This window comes from Nannospalax galili, unplaced genomic scaffold (genome assembly GCF_000622305.1).
Source record: "Nannospalax galili isolate Female #2095 unplaced genomic scaffold, S.galili_v1.0 scaffold103, whole genome shotgun sequence".
NCBI lineage: Eukaryota > Metazoa > Chordata > Mammalia > Rodentia > Spalacidae > Nannospalax > Nannospalax galili.
Genome location: NW_008352136.1, coordinates 2,793,738 through 2,812,700, shown reverse-complemented (window position 1 = coordinate 2,812,700; position 18,963 = coordinate 2,793,738). Strand labels below are relative to the sequence as shown.

At 49.6% G+C, this 18,963-nt stretch overlaps 1 protein-coding gene across 1 annotated transcript in view; it reads right to left on the bottom strand.

Moving 5' to 3' along the window:
• Positions 1-18,963, bottom strand: part of Myo18b (myosin XVIIIB) — a 239,358-nt gene that overhangs the window by 160,409 nt on the left and 59,986 nt on the right. The window contains exons 15-20 of the mRNA XM_008849005.2: positions 16,815-17,007; positions 12,347-12,427; positions 10,878-11,028; positions 4,350-4,509; positions 1,690-1,873; positions 751-973 (exon numbers count right to left, since the gene is read on the bottom strand). Coding sequence (XP_008847227.1) covers positions 751-973; positions 1,690-1,873; positions 4,350-4,509; positions 10,878-11,028; positions 12,347-12,427; positions 16,815-17,007 — 992 coding nt within the window. The remainder of the gene's footprint in view (positions 1-750; positions 974-1,689; positions 1,874-4,349; positions 4,510-10,877; positions 11,029-12,346; positions 12,428-16,814; positions 17,008-18,963) is intronic.

Genomic DNA, 18,963 nt, shown 5'->3' with positions numbered 1-18,963 from the left:
ACCAGCCTGAGCCTGCTCCCTAAAAGCCCAGCTCTACATGTCCCAGCCCTGACCCTTGAGGATTATTAATTCTCATCCCCATTGCCAGTTGGGATCCGATGTTACACTTCAGGACCTAATTAGGATTTTGCCTCCTCTCAGAGACTCGTCCCCCCATCTCCTGAATATAGGAAACTCCCTGGGCTCCCACAAGCCTCTTGCTCCCTGTGTGACACAAGCCTTTGCTGTGCTGTCTCGTCTCATCATTCCCTGTAGTTGAAGGTTTCTCAAACTGACTTGAGTGTCTTAAACCTCAAATTGTGTCTTAAACCTTAAATTACGATTCCTTGGGGAACAGTCCACTCTTCCCAAGACAGACGTGGATGGTACAGCCGAGTCCTTCAGGAGCCAGAAGCAAGTCTGGAAGCCATATGAGCTTCAGATTCAGGCAGGCCTGGTTCAGACACAGGCTCTGCCTTGTCCCCTGCAGGGTGTGTGACCTTGAGCAGTCCTATCACCTCAGCTGCTTGATCTTTAATGGAAGTGAGTGCAGCCTCTCTGTGGGCTAGTGGGAAGAGTGAATGGCGGATGCATGCAAAGTTCAGAGCACATAGTGGGTGCTCCTGTCCTGTGGCTGCCTGGCACATAGTGGGTGTTTCTGCCTCTACTTAATGCATAGTGGGTGATCCTGTCTCTTGGCACATAATGGGTGTTCTTGTCCCATGGTCACCAGGTCTCAGTGTTCAGAGATAACGTGCTCTGTTCTCTCACCTGTCCTGTGTAGTCGCAGTGCCTCCAGGATATGAGAGCCTGCAAGCTGGACCCTCAGCGCTGGGATGTCCAGAGCTGGAGATTCATCTGCTCCACCTTGGTCTCCACAAGGCTGTGGTGGCGATGGGGTCCCCTGCCCACCCTTACTCCCAATCACCGAGGTTGGTATCAGACAGTGGATGAAGTGCAGCCGAGATCGTCTCACCAGACTGATGAGCGCATCCTAGGACCAAAGCAAAGAGAAAGTCAGAGCTGATGGGATGTCTCAGCTAGAGGCAGACAGGGGTCTGGACTCTTCCCAAGCACAATTTCAGCTTGTCCTGGTCATCTATGTCCTACATCCAGGATCTCAGGAGAATGGGGAAACTGAGGTATATGAAAGTCCAGTGAGTGGGCCCAGGCCAGAGACCTCTAGCAGAGGTGCTGGGACTGGAACCCAGGGCTTAGTCCTGTAGGGTTTTCAAGCCATAATATTCTGGGAGAGTTTCATTCTTCAAACACATCCTTCCCCTGGTCCATGATCCATGATTTTGATTCTCGTTCACGGTAAGCCTGACCACTGAACAAGAAGATGCTTTCATTTGCTAGCACATTAATGTTGTCAGGCTAGAAAAAAAATGTTTATATCAATGTGGAATCCTGCTGCCTGAACCCCACAAGAGAACATCACAGTGGGAAAGGCAGGTGGAGTTAGCCTGACCTCCATCAGCTCCGACAAGAAGGCCCTGGCAGCCCGTGGGTACACCCTCCTGGTCTGCACAACACCAAGCAGCCAAGGCTCTGCCCTCAGGAGCGACCTTGGCCACACTTCTCTGAGACTTGGAGCTTGCATGTCTATCCACTTGTGGGGCCTGGTAGAGATGAGCAGCCTGGCAGAGGGAGGGTCCCTGTCATGGGGGACCAAGGTCACACGGGTCAGGGCCCACCTCACTCACTCACCATCTGCAGCTTGATTTGGATGCAGGGGGCTTTCCTCTTCACCGAGGCGAGGCTGCTGGCGAAGGCCCTCCTCACCACACGGCTCCGGTGCAGGGCCTGTTGAGAGGTGCCCTCCAGTCCTGCCACTGCACGGCACACAGGGGGAAGCTTGGCCCGGGTCTGGAAGAGCTTCTGCAGCTCCTCCCTAGTAAGGAAGAGAGACGGGGCTGCAGGGGGTTCCTGGGGGAAAGCTCACCCCACAAAGGAGGAAGGCACAAGCCCCATTCGGAACCTCGTCCTGCCTGTGGAGCCTTCAAGTCACAGACCCTGGCTCTTTCCTCGGCTCCTCTCCCTGACAGCAGCACTCTCCTCCCCTGTCCACACATCTCACATGCACTCCCCTGTTCATAGCATCTCACACAAACTCTCTCGCCCCTTGTACACCTACAGCCATCCTACAAAGCCTCTTCCTTGGAGACACAGCCATGCTGGTTATCCTTACAACAGGCCAAGTACACAGTAGGTACCAACTGTGTGTCTGTAGGGATGAATAACTTACTGACTGAAGTGGGAGTTCCTGGAATAGGAGATAATAATTAAGTGTCAGACTCTCACCTAAGCAGCAATTTCTACCTTCCCTCGGGGCTTCCCTGCAAGGGACTGATTCCAGCACAGGTGGTCAAGGGGCCCGACTCATTAAGGGTCTTCCCTCACAAACGTGAGTGGGCTTGCCCTCTGTTTGGGGCAAAAATCAGAGGCAAAGAGATGGAATCTAGGAGTCCAACAGATGAATGAATAAGGGAAATGTGGGTTATGTACACAATTGAACATTTTTCGGCATGAAGAAAGAAATTATGTCATTTATAAGAAAGTGGGTACAAGTAGAGATAATAATACTAAAAAAATTGAGTCTCAGAAGGACAAATATCACATTTCTCTGTAATTTGTGTTCAATTTTATGGAGACATAAAATCATGTATGTGCTGATTCCATGAAAGCAGAAGCAAAATGTCTGGGGAACAAAGAGGCCTGGGGGGAGGGGAGGAAGGGGAAGACAGTGGGGTACAGGGAAAGTAGGTTCAAAGCACATTATTGAGCAATCAGAAGTTGCCATTCAATCCTTCAGATAGAGCAGCCCCCACAAAGAGATCATGAAAATGGCTTTATGTGGTCCTGCAGAATAATTTTAAGAGACACACCAAAATTTTCAAAGGAGAAAGAAGCTGGACAGAACAGAATCTGTTGTGGAAAAGGAAATAACTGGAAGCCAGAGGCCTTGCACCACCACATCCCAGCCCCCTCCTACCCCATGGTTCAGGAACCTTTCTTCACTCCAGAAGGTTGAGGCCCCACCCTAGCCCCTGCCATTAAGAGAGAGGCATACAGGGTGGGTTAAAAGCATGAGCCAATCTCAAAGGTCCACAGACGGAGACCACAGAGAGTCAAGATCAAAGTCTGCCCAGGATGCTGAGTTGGTGCCCAGGAAACGGGAGCCTGGGGTGGAGGGGGCAGGTCCCAGAAGGCTGACGATGCCCACCAGCTCAGGCAGAGGTGCTCCCAGCCCCAGTCTGACTCACTTCACATGGACCACTCTGTTTGCAGGATTATTGGAAGCCTCTGCTTTTCCATTTATCATGTGACCTTGGACAAGTCCCCTGTTTTCTCCAGGGGACCTCAGCTCCCCATTTATGAAGTCTCGCACCTGGTGTAACTCTTATTTTATCGTGGAAAAACAACAAGACAACTCAGAGAGTGACCACTCACTGTCGTGCAAGTGACAAGGGGCAGGACTAGGACTTGATCCAGGTGTATGGGGTCCCCATTCAGTCCTCTGTGGGCTCACTAGGCCCTCCTTTGGGTCACTGTAGGAACTGTATGCACCTATGGTCTCCTATGAACTCTGACCCTAAGACTCTAAGAACTTTTTCAAGTTTCGCTTTTAGGCTCAAGCAGTAACCTAGCTCTGCCATCAGAGGCTGCTCTGTGATCAAAAGTAGATGACCTCAGCACTGAAGACCTCTGTTTTCTCATCCGTAAAATGGGAATGAGGACACAGTGTTCCTCTAAGGAGTAATAATATAGCCACAGAGTGCACAGTGGGAAGTCAAGAAGCATTCCTTCCTTCCATCCCGGACACTAGTACCTCCTCTTGCCTCTAGACTCTGCCCCTATGGGTTTCCAGCATTGAACATGGGAGGCATGTGCCCAGGGACCCACACAAAACAAACATTTTCTATTAACTCGGAAGTGGAGGCAGATCACCACAGGCCTTCCGCCAGTGCTTCTGGGATGACCAAGCAGAGAATGTAGATGTTTGTTTTTTTTTTTTTAATGCTAAAAAATGTAACATTTTGGTTTTATGACCCCACTGAGTTCTAGGATGTCCATAAAAGTTGTTCCAGTCACACCATCTCTCAGATACTTAATGAAAAGCAAAAAGCTCATGTACTGCCTCCCCCCACCCCCGGCCAGCTCTGCTCTGTGGCTGGATTAACTACGGCCCTGGGGAGACATTGTACTACCCCTATTGGAGTCACAGCCCTTCATTCCATTATCAACTGTAGAATTTCTAGACCAGCCCTCACTCACTGGGGTGTTGCTGTTGCTCAAAAGTCCCCATAGGGGAAAATGTGCATCAGCTCAGAGGCCCCTGCCTAGTCTTAAGCTCTAGCCTGACTCACCTTTTGGACTGCTGCAGGACCTGGGGGGCATCCAGGGCTGAGAGGTTGGGCTTGGCTCTGTGAAGCCAGCCCATGAGGTCATAACGCACAGGGTCCTGCCCCAGCTGGTGAGGAACCTCACACTGAAGAGGCTGCTCGCAGGTCCGCAGGGCCGAGGTCCCTGGAAGGAGACAGCGGTGTGAGTACTGGGGATCTGTCCAGAACCCTGGACACTCAGCGACCCCTGGAACAAAGTTTTAACACGTTTCCAGATAGCTAAAGCTAATAGCGCAGTGTAGCCACATCTCCAGGCAATTCTATCTTTGATTTCTTAAGCCCTGGACATCTATTAGACACAAACATCACAGCATACACAGTCTCTCCTGAGTTTCCCTATTGGGGTCCAGGGATCACCTGGGTTGCAATTTCCTCCTGATTTTAGTTAAATCAACTTACATTTTCACAAGCACATTCATTTAAAAAGATTCTATTGTGAGTTTGATGTATAAGCTATATTTCTTTTCTAGCATGCATGGAACTAGTTGTTAAATACTTCAAAAGTATGTATTCATGTGCTATCTAAATTTGTCTAAAGTATCACGAATCAAACAAAGGCACAGCATACTTGAGAGATGTTAGCTCACAGCATCTTGATTGCAAGAGACAGTCAGAGAAATGAAGGCTGGTCCTTAGAGTTGGAGGGACTGTACCTTCCCTGTCGTTTATTACTGTGTGAAGAGTGCCAGGCCATCTAAGTCTCTGAGCCTTAGTCTCTGCTCTGTAAAATGGTGATTAAATAACATGCTTCCCCCGGTGGATAATGATCAAAGGCTGCATAGAGTGGCATGTGGCCTTCACTCAGTAAGTAGTAATGTTGGCACTGCTGTGTACAGCTTAACCTTTGGTTGGTGTTTCAGATTTGCTGAGTGTTTATCTCTGTCCTCAGTGCTCAGCATTGTGCTTGGTACATAAAGTATAGGAAGTACTTGTGGGATGGAGGGATGCATGGATGCATGGATGGATGAAGGATGGATGGATGGATGCATGCATGCATGGTAGGTGGATGGGCAGGTGGGTAGGTGGGTAGATGAATGGGTGGGTGGGTGGATGGATAGGTAGATAGATAGGGAATTAGATGGTTGTGTAGGTAGATGGGTAAATGGGTAGGTGGGTAGATGGGTGGGTGGATGTATGGTTGAGTAAATGGATAGATATATACATCGATAGATGGATGATGGATGAATGAATGGATTAATAAATGATGGGTAGATGGATGAATAGATGATGAGTAGATGGATGGATGATGGGTAGATGGGTGGATAGGTGAATGGGTGAATGGATAGATGAATGACGGGTAGATGGGTGGCTAGGTGAATGGATGAGTGGATGGATGAATGATGAGTGGATGGATGGATGAATGATGAGTAGAGGAAGGATTGCTGTTTATTTATTACGTCGCTGTAACAGATGTGATGCTTGTGGCGGAGTTCACGTGCTTAGGACAGTTGTCTATACTACTGATTATCGCTGGGAAAATAGCATGGTGTTGATTCTTAGATCTATTCCAAATGCCCTTCCTCTATTTTCCCATAGTGCCATCATCAGTATGCCCACATGTATTAGGGGATTCAATCCTTTTCTCAGGTCCTGGTTTGCTGTCTCTAAACTGCAGTGAGCTTGGAAATAAGATACTTGCACTTTATGGAAGTCCCTGAAAAATAGAAAATGCAAGCCTGGGGTCTTCCTATGAGGAAAGGAATGGATTCTGTCACCTAACTGGTCCCTTGTGTCCGATGTCCAGGACACTTCAACATTCTGAATAAATAAAGCCGCTGCTGCTTGCAAGGTGTGCTTCTGGTTAAGTGAAGTACCAAGACATGACAGCTGCCTTAGAACCTGACCCTGCCCTCACAGGAGTCAAGTCCTAATGGGAAGGAAAGTGCTTCACAGGGTGGCAAGGCATAGCCAGGCTTTGGTGTGTATGTGCAGGCTGTTCCCCACAACACTTCAGATATGTTTACATGGCTGCTTTCTCTCCACTGGGCTAAAAGCAGCTCTGGAGTGGGGATTATGTCCAACCCTCACCACACTCCTCTGCTAGCACAGTGTCCCAATGAAAAGAAATACATTAGTTTGCCAAGCCCCAAACAGGAGCTCTGCTAGATACACTAACTTAGGGGGTATCAGTAGGTCTCCATCTGGTCCTCTGCTGGCCTCGGAGCCCGTCTTTGTCCAGAGTGGTGCCCCCTGCATGAGGATGGCACATTTCCTAGGGGATGCTCTGGAGAACAGCTCCCAGGTTCCTGGCTGCTCATCTCACTCATTCACTTCTCCCTCCTGGAGTTGGTTTCCACCCCCTAGTTTTGTCCATTAAAGCATTTCACAGGAGGCTTATGCTTTAAGGAGACCCATGGAAACCACTGGGAGATGAAACCTTGTCTACTGTTGTTTTAAACCTTCATTAACTCTCCAGACAAGGCCCTCTCAGCCCTTTTAGGTCACCGTGTGGGTCTGACTGCCCAGGGAGCCAGGTTCCTTGAGTGCTCCTCCAGGCCCTGATTGGCTCACTGGCCTTTGTAGGGGACTCAGCAGTTGTACTTTAGAAGGGGAGGAGGTCATAAATACTCAAGTTCAAATCAGCCAGAATGCCCAAGGGTTCTGACTGATCGTTCCCATGATCTCAGAGCTCCTCACAAGGCCCGAAATATCTTAGTTAATATGTCTTAGCCAATTCAGGACAAAGGACAGAGCCTCTCCCCAGGAACCGAGAGCTTTATAGCATCCTCCTCAGGGTATCTGGGATAGGACAATCAGGCCTCACTGAAGATGGAAAGGGTTTATAGCTATCACTGGGTCCCTTTCTACTCCAGCCATGCCCTATAAGGGGCCTTTTCCTCCTGACCCTACTTTCAGTCTCCTTTGCTTTAAGGTCAGTATGCAGAGGGAATTCAGTTCATTGCGTTCCTGGGTTCCTGCATTGCTGGGTTTCCACATATTCAATTCTGGGTCAATACTTACTATGTTCCTAAACATACCAGGTCTATTCCAGGGGCTGCCTCTGTGGAGATGACCCAGAGGCTGGTCTTTCCCTGAATCGACGTAGCTGAGGAAAAGGTGTGTGATGTCAGATGGTAGATAAGAGTAAAGATGTGGGAGGTGACAGTGTAGATAATGGGGGAAGGAGGTCATTTTACACAAGGTGCTCAGGGAGACCCCCAAGTCTCCAAGGACATGAGGAAATTCACTGTGCTAGAATGTGGTGGAAGAGCACACCAGGCAGAGGGAATTGCCAAGGCACAGTCCCTGAGGTTGAGCTATGCTGGGTATGTTTGAGGAGCAGCCAAGACCAGGTCAGTATAATTGTGTGTTATTCCATTTTAATGAAACTATGGAGATTAAACTGCTGGGGAATTTTGAAGGGGACAAATCACACCCAAACTACAGGCCATTTTCTCCACCCGGAGAAGGTATATGAGTCTGCCTGGCTTTTGTAGTGAAGCTGTTTACGGGATCCAGGAAATCACCAGGCCCCTACAAGGCCCTGGACCCCTGGCCTTAGGTAGGGTACAGTGAGGCTCACCAGGTCTGACTTAGACTATGGGTTTCCACCCGCCCTGTGTCCTCCTTAACCAGAGTGTGGAAAAAGGAGGGTCAGTCACTGCTAGGGCCACATCAAATGTCAGGCTCCCTCCATGCCAGAGATGCTCAGGGACTCGTTCCTAGACAATAGGCACTTTTTGCTTTCACATGCCCCTGTCATGGTTAGTTTTTATTGTAATTTGATACAACTTGAATCACCTGGGAAGAGGGAATCTTGGGAGAATTTTCTCAGTTCCATTGGCTTGAGGCCATGTCTGTGAGGGATTATCTTGATTAATATGGGTGGGCCTCGTCCACTGTGGGTGGCACCATCCCTATGCAGGCACCCAGGCTGTATAAGAAAGCTAGCTGAGCATGAGCCGGGGGGAAGGCAGAGAGCAAGGCAGCGAGCAGCATTCCTCTGCACTTCCTGCCTCCAGATTCCGGTTTGAACTCCTACACTGACTTCCCTCAACCATGGGTTTTGTGACCTAGAAGTAAAAGCCAAATAGACCCTTTCCTTGCTAAGTTGCTGTTAGTCATTGTTTTACCACAGCAACAGAAAGCAAACTACAACAGCTCCTTCCTCCAAAAGATGTGTGTGTGCATGTGTGCCTGCCTGTGTATGCATGTGTGCATGTATGTTCATATGTGTGCTCATGTGTGAAGGTGTGCACATGTGCGTATGTATGTGTAATCCTGGTTTATGACCTAATAGTGTATGGACTATAGATCAATGTTATTAATACTATGCCATCTGTATATGTGTGTATATATAAACATTGTATTCGACCTAAATTTTTCTTCTGCTTTTAACAGAGGTTAACACATTCTTATGACCCCCCCCACCATACACACACACACAAAACACCATGGACTACAGGTACTGTACCTGCCTGTCAGAGAGCTCCCAACTTTGCTACAAGGAGAGATATTCAGAAAACCCCAAGCTGCTATGAGCCATAGATGCCTGATTTGGAAACCTAAGCAGATCATCGTGGGTGGTCAGCACAGGCTCACTTCCCCAGGTTTGTCACCCTTGACTGCTCACATGCTGGTCTCCCCAGGCTGGATCAGAGGTAACAGCCCTTCCCAATTCTCATATGCCAACCCCCTTGGAGATGGTCGTCTGACTCCCCACCAAGATTGTCCTTGTCTGAGTCTCTGCGACCTCCGCATCCCAAGTCAAGGTCACTCCTCAGCCTGCACTTCCTGTGACCACTAAGCAGCACTGAGCAGGGTGAATCTCTCCCTGTGGCTTCGGGGTTCCACATCCTCCTGACTTTTCATAGTCCCCAGCTATGCTTCCTCAGTCTCCTGTGTGGGTCACTTGTCATGCCTTGGCTCCTTGATCTTGGGCTGTGTCAAGCAAAGCTCTTGAACATGTTCTCTGTTGACCCCCCATCCTTCTGCCCTTGCCCAGGCCAGCATGCCCACCCTCCTTCCTACAGATTGTCAGTCTTGATCTTATCTCCTTGATTAACATGCTAGTCATCCCCTGGAGGTGAAGCTGTTGATTTTATTCTCTGACTTGTCCTCAGGCTGCTCAATTCACACACATGAGGTGTTCCACAAATATTTACTGAGTGGCATTGTGAGTCTCCAAAGCCAGCTGAGACTGGTAAAACCTCCAAGTGTATTTGCCTTCTTAGGTGCCTGAGGAGCACAAGTTTGCAAGGCAGAAAAGCCTACTTCGATCTGCCCCTGTTCCTCTTCCCCCAGGTGGCTGGGGACCAGCATCACCATGGCTCTGCAGTTCTGTGTCCTCATCTCACTCCTCAGAATGTGCTACAGAATCCACCGAGGATGCACCTGCATCTGGGAGACCCCTGCCCTGTGTGTAGACACCCCTTCCAGGATGTCGTGCCAGCCCCTCTGCACCCCTCCTTGCTCCTCAGTGACCTCACAGGTGATGTAGCACAGTGGAGACTCCACAGGGAGTGCCTGTGGTTCCCATGCTCATTCCTCAAGCACAGGAACTCAGAGCTTCCCTGAGTGTCACAGAGAACGGGGAGAGCTGGACTTGAACTTGGGCCTGGTAGGTGCTGAAGGCCAGCTTGATGTCTCCGTTTCCCTTCCCACTTCCACCCTCACCAATCCGGCTGTGCAGTCCCCTGGGTCACCCCTAGGCTAGGCCAGTTTCCCTCATGCTTGGAGGGCTGCCCTCTTGCCACAGCTCCATGCAGCAGCCTACTGGAACCTCCAGGAGATGACTCTGATCTTCGCTCACCTGCCCAGGTCCCTTCCTGGCTTCCGGTTGCTTCAGGATTAACAACAAAGTCTGTGTGTGACCCACAACCTGCCCTCCCAGTAGTCTAACCCAGCCAGCATCTCCACCCTGTCCTACACTACAATTATAAGCACCACCAGAGAAATTATCTCTGCCTGACACAGACCATCAGGCCCTGTCTGGGATTTATGGTACATGTATGTATTTGTCTGTGAACTTGTCCCTTCACTTCCTCCTGAAGGACACAGGCCACATTGGATTGGCTCATACTAAGTAGAGCCATACCCAACACACAGTCCCCAGTATATAATACCCAGTCCACAGCACCCAAAACACAGTATGCAATGAACAACACCTAGCACAGAGCACACAGTGCATAGCACCCAGTGCACAGTATCCAATGCATAGTACCCAACACACAGTATACAGTACATAGTACTCACTACATAGTATCCAATGAACAGTACCCAGCACACAATACCCAATGCATAGTACCCAGTGCACAGTACCAAGCACACAGCACCCAGTAGTACTCAGGGCACAGTAGCTGCCACTGCCTTTGCTGTGTACACAATTGAATGCACTTACCTAAGGGAAACATGGTAGGCATGTGTGCATACCCCTCTGCTCTCACAGCTCCCATGCAGGCCTTCAGGCCTTTCCTAGCTGGTATGGACAGACTGCCCCCTCAGACTGGGCTCAGCCTCTACCCATCCTTCCCCTCACCCTGGTTCCCTTACCTTTGGCCCTAGCTGTCTTCATTTCAAAGGTTGCACGCAGCCGCTCGAGCACCACACTGTCACTGGAGCCCTCCACCCGGACTTCCTCATCCAGGACCCAGAAAAGGCCCCCAGCACCCTCGGATCCTTCTCCTCTAGCTGGCAGGGGGACCTGGTAGGAAACACTGTGAGCTGAGAGACCCTGATCCTTACAGAGACCAGTGCTGGGCCTCTCTTCCCACCGACAAGAGGCAGAGGAGCAGGTCCCAGCCCTCCGCACTAGCTACCTGTCTGAACCCGGGTTCCCATTCACCCCCATGCCCCAATGCCAAAGCCACAAAACTAACAACAGCCAGGAGTTCAAATTCTCTTCCATCTTTGCTTCCTGTGTGACCCTGGTAACTCACTGCAGCTCTCTGAGCCTCCCTTCTATCAGTGTAAAATGGAGACTGGAAATACCTTCCCAGTGGGCTGTGGTGAGGGTTTAATACTGGGAAGCCTGCTGTGATTCCTTCCCAGATGCAGGGAACCAGTTCCTGTGCACAGCCAGCCACACCACACCCTCTTAGAAGTCTTAGAATTTATTACATTAAGATCCTGCAGAGTAACTTTAAAGAGACAACCACACTAAGAATATTCTAGAGAACATGAACTTATTTCCAGGAAGATGTGGACTTTTAAAACCAGTCGCTAGCCATGGCAACCCTCTAGGAAATTTGTAATTTTGCTTATAGACAACTGAGGGAGGCCTGGTGAGTTTCAAGTTGACAACCTAAAGTCTAGTTGAGTAATTATGGGACAACCAGCCAGCCCCTGCCTCCCTGTCAGCATCTGGGACCCAGGCTTCCTGGAACTTGGAGTTGTGAGTGCTAAACTGAGTGTCCTGCCTGGGAATGACATGTCCACACCCCTGCAGAAGGCAAGGGACACAGCCAGGGTCACTTGGTAAGCCCAGAGGCAAAGTTGGCCCCAGGGACCCCAGGCCTTCACTATGGCTTTGTGCACTAGGGTAGCTTTGACCCCAGTGGCCTTGGGACTATCCCACTCTTCCTAATCCATGTGGTTGGGTTTTCTTTAAGCTTGACCTTTCCAAACACAGTGACAGGGGAGGAAGCTATGTGATGAAAACAGCTAGAATCTTCCACGGGAGACTCAGCATGGCAGCCTCCCCAAGGGGTTATGGAGGAGGGGACTTTACAAGGGCAGTGCAGCCCGGTGTGAGCAGGAGCAGACAGGGATCCCAGGCTCCCAGTGTGACTCTGTTCTAAGCTGTCACTGCAGCATAAAGCTGAGACCCAGGACATCTCTATCTCCAGTTGCTGGGCTGCACCCACAGGGGTCAGAGTAGGATCAAGGCAGGGACCCCAGTGCCAGTGTCTCTAACAATTCTGGGGGATTCCATGTGCAGAGAGCTTGGAGAGTTAGCAGTTTGGAGCCTTCCGTGTGCTGGTTTCATATCTGAGAGCCCCAGGTCCCTGGTCCCTCATTACCTGTGAGGGGTTCTGATCCACGACAGCCACTGTAGTTGCTGGGGAGGACTCTGGGAGGTCAAAGTGTACCGGAACCCCTTCCTGAAAAATCATAGGATGTAAAAGTCAGTTCCCTCCCAGAGCTGAGGGGGGCAGAGAAAGAAGTGAAGACTTTCATCACTGTTAAGTCATTCTTTCAAAAGTTATTTTCTGAAACTGTGGTAAAAAAATGCACACAGCATAAACCTTGCAGCTTTAACCATTTCTAAGTGTAGCTCGGTGGCATCAATGACTTCCAGGATGTTGTGCAACCACCACCGCCATCCTCCAGAGCTATTTAAAATAACACCTATTGTCGGACATGGTGATGCTTAATCCCAGGACTCATGAGGCAGAGGAAGGCAGTTCTCGGTGAGACTGAGGCCAACTTGGTCTACATAGCAAGTTCCAGGCCAGCTGGGGCTACCGGGAGACCCTGTCTCACAAAACAAGCAAACAAACAAAATTAACACCTATTAATTGTACATATCAACACAGTTTGGCGTAAGGTTTTGCTGCACAGAGTGTGCTCAGCTTTTCCACCTCAAGAGTAACGACAGTGTACACTGCCCAGCTCCCATCTTCCCGCTCACCCAGTCCTGCTTACAGTCCTACCTTGAGGCTCTGTGACTAATGGCTCTAAGTCTCTCACATAAGCAGGATCACACAGAACTTCTGTGACTGGCTGGTGTCACCCAGTCATCCTCCTTATAGCAAGCATCAGAATGGACTTCCTTCCAGAATGGCTGGGTTTGCTTGACTTTTCATCATGGACAGACACCCGGAAGACTAAACCTTCCATCTGCTGTGAACAGTGCTTCTGGGAATGTGGCTTTGAATGGCTCTACAGAACCGTGCTTTGCATTCTCAGGGTGTGCACTCCCAAGGGGACTTGCTACCTGATGATTTTCATTTCAGTGTTCTGAGGAACAGCATCCTGTTCTACACAGTGGCTCCGCTGACTGTTCCCACCATCCCATGTCCTTGTCGACACTGTTTACTGTGTCTGCCTTTGTTGTGTTGTGTTGTGACAGTCGTCATTCAAATGGGTGTGAGGTGAGTCTCACTGTGGTGCTGTGTGCATTTCCCTCGTGACCCCTGAGGTCCGGCCTCTTTTTGTCTCCTCAGGACCAGGGGTTTATCCTCTTTGCAGAAGTAATTGTTCAAGTTGCTTGCTAGGTTTATAACAGAGTTGCTTATTTTTATGGCTTCTTGAGCTACACTTGAGAAGAAATACTGTGGACCAATATTTCAACAACACATTGATACTGCTCTTCAAGCAAGGTCCTTCACAATCCTTGTGCACTTTATCAGAAACTGGAAATTCCGTGCAAACTTTAAAAATATTTGCTAAGCTGGGCATGGTGGTGCACACCTTTAATCCCAGCACCCCAGGAGGCAGAGGCAGGTGGATCTCTGTGAGATAGAGGCCAGGCTGGTTTATATAGTGAGATCCAGGCCACCTGAGGCTACACGGGAAACCCTGTCTCAAAAAAATTAAAAATAAAAACCTAAAAATATAAAAATATTTGCTGAGCACCTACTAAGTGCTGGGCTGAGTGTTCAGTGCTGGGCTGAGTACTCATTGTTGACGTGAGTACTAAGTGCTGTGTTGAGTACTCATTGTTGGGCTGAGTGTTTGGTGCTGGGCTGAGTACTCGTTGGGCTGGGTATTTGGTACTGGGCTGAGTGTTCTGGGCGGGGGGCAGGGAGCATAAGCAGAAACTATTTATAGTAACACCTGCCACAGGAAATAAGCCCAAGTGCTCAGACAATGCTGGGTATAATGATAACCCTGTGTGGTGCCATTTATAGAACCTCATACCTAGAAATCACGCAGGTGTCTCAAGGAGAGTCAGCATACAGTCAGACACAACTAGTGAAATGCACACAACTACAATGTGGGAGTGGAGTGAGAACTATAACCAAAGTCCTGTGCACAGCGGGTGGGAAACCGTGGGGCAAGCGGCAGATGGGGAGCGGTTGTTCTAGCTCAGAGCAGGGCAGCCAGGCATCTGGGGAGGGGGAGCAGGACATTGAATTTCTGTTTCTTTAGAGTTCGATGCAATTTCTAGCTCTTAAATAAAGAATGGAACTGATGATTCAAACTTGGGTCCTCTTGTTTTCATAGCAAACAATTTAGTAACTGAGTCATCTCTCTTTTTTTTTTTTTTTTTTTTTTTTTTTTTTTTTTTGAGACAGGGTCTCGCTATAGCCCTGGTTGGCCTGGAACTCGAGATCTTTCTGCCTCAGCCTCCCAGGTGCTGCGTCACCCCCAACAAAAATGACCATATTATTTGATAAGAAAGGAAGATTGGGGAGATGTGACAGTTGCACCCACACACTGAATTTCTAGAGAGCCTAGAAACTGTCTGTTCTGTTCCTTCAAGGCTCAGCCCCTGTAAGGAGCATGGTAACATTTAAGCTGACCCCAGCTCTCTCGCTAGCCTGCTCTTTTGCAGACTGTCATCAGGTCTCCAAGAAGTGTGGCCCTGCCCTCCCCTGCTGAAGTCAGGACTCAACCTGAGACTCACAGTGACAAATCCAGTAGGTGTGAGGGACCCCAGGTCAGCTGTAGTCAAGGGTGAAGGTGCCTGCACTCCCCCTAGCAGCCTTCGGACTCTGCCCAGCACCATGAGACAGGTATGGGCCTGTCTATTCAAGAGAAGAGGTAAGGCCCTCCCAGCCAAGGCCTGCCTTGGTCAGTTCATACTGACACCCTGGGCATATGAGAGAGCCCAGTTAAGGTCTGTAGATCCTGACCTACATGTGACCACAGGCCCAGAGCCATACCAGACCAGAGGAGCCACTGGCTTCAGGGTGGTTTGTTCTCCAGGTATGCTGTGTCAGATACAGGATACAGGAGTGCTATTATCTCAGCTTCCCGTGTGTGATGAGTTTGGGGCTCAGCGATGGTGAGCGGCTTTCCTAAAGCCACACAACCAAGTGCCAGATTTAGAGTCTCACCCTCTAACCCATAATTATTCTTTGGCAACTGATCCATGTGACACTGCTATTTTTATTGCTGTCTGGGCTCCAAGCAATAAAACGACTATAACTTCAGTGCCTGTCACCCCATGAACAGCAAAATGGCCATCACCCCCACCTCGTCCTGAGTGCTTCTTCGATCCCACACACTGGCCTCATAGGAGGAGGAAGGAGCTTCGAGGTGGACACACAGCACATTCCCATAGATAAATTCTCTGGGCTGCCCACTTATGGTGTGTGTGTCCTTCTGTGCTGCAGTTTTGAGACTGTCGCCTCTGATGCCAGCACAGGGTTTCTAAGGAGAGCCTTCCAAAGGTGACTGGGCTGGGAAGGCTTACAGTGGAGCCTTCGGGGACACCTGGCTCTCTGGCCCGTCCACAATCCAGACAGGGACATGGGAGGGCATGACGGCTCTGCTCGAGATGTAGCAGAAGGCACCATCTTGGAAACAGAGAGCAGCCCTCACCCGTCAGTCAAACCTGGCCTCGCTTTGAAATGCCTGCCTCCAGGATCATGAGAAATAACTTCTGTTCTTCATAGGGAGCTAATCTCAAGGTTGTTGGTAAAAATATCAAGATGTGTGAGGTACTGAATTTTTGTTTTGTTTTGTTTGTTTTTTGTGGGGGTTTTTTGTTTTTTTTTTTTTTTTTTTTTTTGAGACAGGGTCTCCCTGTAGTCCCAGCTGACCTGAACTCACTATGTAGACCAGGCTGGCCTTGAACTCACAGAGATCCGCTTGCCTCTGCCTCCCAAATGCTGGGACTAAAGGCATGCACCACCACACCTGGCTTGCTTTGCTTTTTGAGACAGTCTTACTATGTAGCCCTGGCTGGCCTTGAACTCACAGAGATCCTCCTGCCTCTGCCTCCCAAGTGCTGGGACTAAAGGTGTGCACCACCACATCTGGCTTGCTTTGCTTTTTGAGATAGTCTTACTATCTGGCCTTGAACTCACAGAGATCGCCTGCCTCTGCCTTCCTAGTGCTGGGATTAACAGTGTGCACCACCTGACCAGTGACTTTTTTTTTTTTTAATACCAGTGTACATCGTTTCTGGAAATCCTCACAGAAGGGGGATAGCCTGATGCCTACACCTGGAACTGTTTGAAACAGCTGCCTTGCTCATTAAAGGGCATTCAGTCTTGTGTCTGCCTCAGCAGTGGCTCCTGAGGGGCCGGCCCTTCCTGGTGGAGAGGAGGAGGCAGAGAACCCTGGTCTTGGTGCTGGGGGAGAGGAGAAGCAGCAGGAATGAGGTGGGGGGAGCTCAGCTCCTAAGGGGGTTCTAAACTGCAGGAGGCAGTAAGCAGGGTCTAGAGACAGCCAGGGGCAGATGCCAGGAAAGCCAGAAATGGAATCAGGCTCGCTCTGTGAATGAAGCAGGCCACTTGGGGCAATCTTCAGCCTTGATGTCTGCCCTGACGCCTGGGTGCAGGCCTAGGAAGCATCGCTCCAGCTAACACTTACCTCTTTGTATCGCTCCAGAGTCGAGACAAAGGTCCTGTGGTAGAAGAGCAGCTGTAAGCGCTCATGAGCATAATTGCGGCACAGCTCCTCAAAGGTGGCTGCCCGGTCCTTGCCCTGATGCCGGGGATTTTGAAAGCCTGGAGAGTCAACCACCATGATGGAGGCCATAGACAGATGATGGGAGGAGAAAGATCTAGGGAGAGAAGAGAAAGGCCTTGAGCTGACATGGAATCTAAAAGTCTGCTGGTTCAAGCCTCAAGCCTCCCCCACAGCAGTGATGGAGAAACTGAGGCAGCACGCTAGGTGGGTCTGGAGATTCTGCAGATCTGATTTCAAATCCCAGTTCCTATTTACAGGCTGTGTGGCCCCAGGCAAGCTTCTTGACCTCTCTAGGCACTGTTTTCCTGGCTAATCCCTGGCTGATCCCTGGCTGCAGTTTAATGGTAACAAAGTATCTCCCGTGGCTCAGAAACACAGCCAGTTTTCAGTTCTCAGACTTCTCCAGAGGGCACAGAGTGGAGTGTAGCTGTCAGAAGGCCACCCAGCAAGCTGACTACCAGTCAGCAGGGGAACGTCCCTCTCTTTCTGGGGTACATTGAAGTTGAGAAACCATTTTGCACATGGGTCTGGTATACAGGATTCTTTCAAGCAATCAGCTTCCTGGACACTTTTGATGCATCTGCCAGGGTGAAGAGATGGGAGCTGTCTCATGCGGAAGTGGAAAGGCTTTGAGCCTCATGGGCTGCCATCCCGTTCTGCAGTGGAGGTGCTCACAGCAGACCTGCCCCATCTCTGAGATGCTAAGCACTGAAACGGTTAATGGTGGACGTTAGCTCCAAAGGCTTCTGGGAGAGTGGAGCACGACAGCACACCCATGCCACCCATTGCTGTGACGGTGCAGCCTGCTGTGTGACTGCTGCTCAGCGAACGTCCTCAGCTCCCCTCATCCTCAGAAGCAGCCCCCGTCAGATCTGGAGTGCACAGTTCAAATCTCACTTCTCCACTTGCCAAGATTTTCCATCAATAAAGCCATATGAAAAAAAGTTCCCAGAAAGAACTCCTGCATCTTGGCCTGAAGTTCCTGAAAGTTCCTGAAGTTCCTGATTAGCACTCTGGAGATTGTGGAGAGTCTGGAATGTTGCAGATCCAGAGGCTATTCACAAATCATCTGGGGACATCTTTAACCCCATAAATCGCCATACCTTGCTTATTTCTGTTCCTGAATTAACATTCTTGTAACCAATAAAATTTATAGCTTAGCAGATCACCAGATCTCACCAATCAAAAAGCTAAGCATGTCAGAGCTGGAGAGATAGCTCAGTGGTTAAGAGCACTGACTGCTCTTGCAGAGGATCCGGGTTCGATTCCCAGCACCCACACGGTGGCCACGAGCCATCCTTAACTCCAGTTCCAGGGGAATCCGAAGCCCTCTTCTGACCTTCATGGCATTGCATGACACAGGTGCACTCATGTGCGTGCAGGCAATACAATCATACACATAAAATAAAAATAAATAGATATTTTTTAAAAGCTAAGAATGTCATCAGATCTCATCTGAGACCTATAGTAGAAGTCCCTGCCCCTGTTTTGCTATGACCTGCTACTGAATGTATCCACCAATGTATTTGAAAAGTCTCTTGATTTATGATTTTTCTTTGTTCTGTTACTATAAAATGTAACTGTTACCACACTGGAATGTGGAATTTGGGGTAACCTGACTCTGTGTTCCCGGGCCATGGTCACTCATATTTGGCTCCAGAACAAACCGTCTCTTATCCCCTTTGAGGTGAGAGTTATTCTTTTGTGTTGACAGCCAGGTCAAGAGGAGCTGCTACCATAGCGACATGCCTGGAGAGGGTAAAGTCTCAGGTGCCAGGGATGTAGGCACCCACTGGGGCTCTAACTGTTCCAGCAGCCTAGGTTATCATCAAAGCATCTGTTCCAGAGATGTGGGCTGGGAGAATCTAACTAGTGGAGCAGCCATGGCTGGAAGAGGCACCCCACCCCACCCCCACCCCCGCCACCACACTTCATTCACTCTTGGCTGCCAGTCCTCCCTTCTCTAAGCACATGGGTTCCCTCTAAGCACACGAGTTTCAAGATAAGCGCCTGCATCTCTGATGGTAATTATTCAGACAGCGATAGAGGT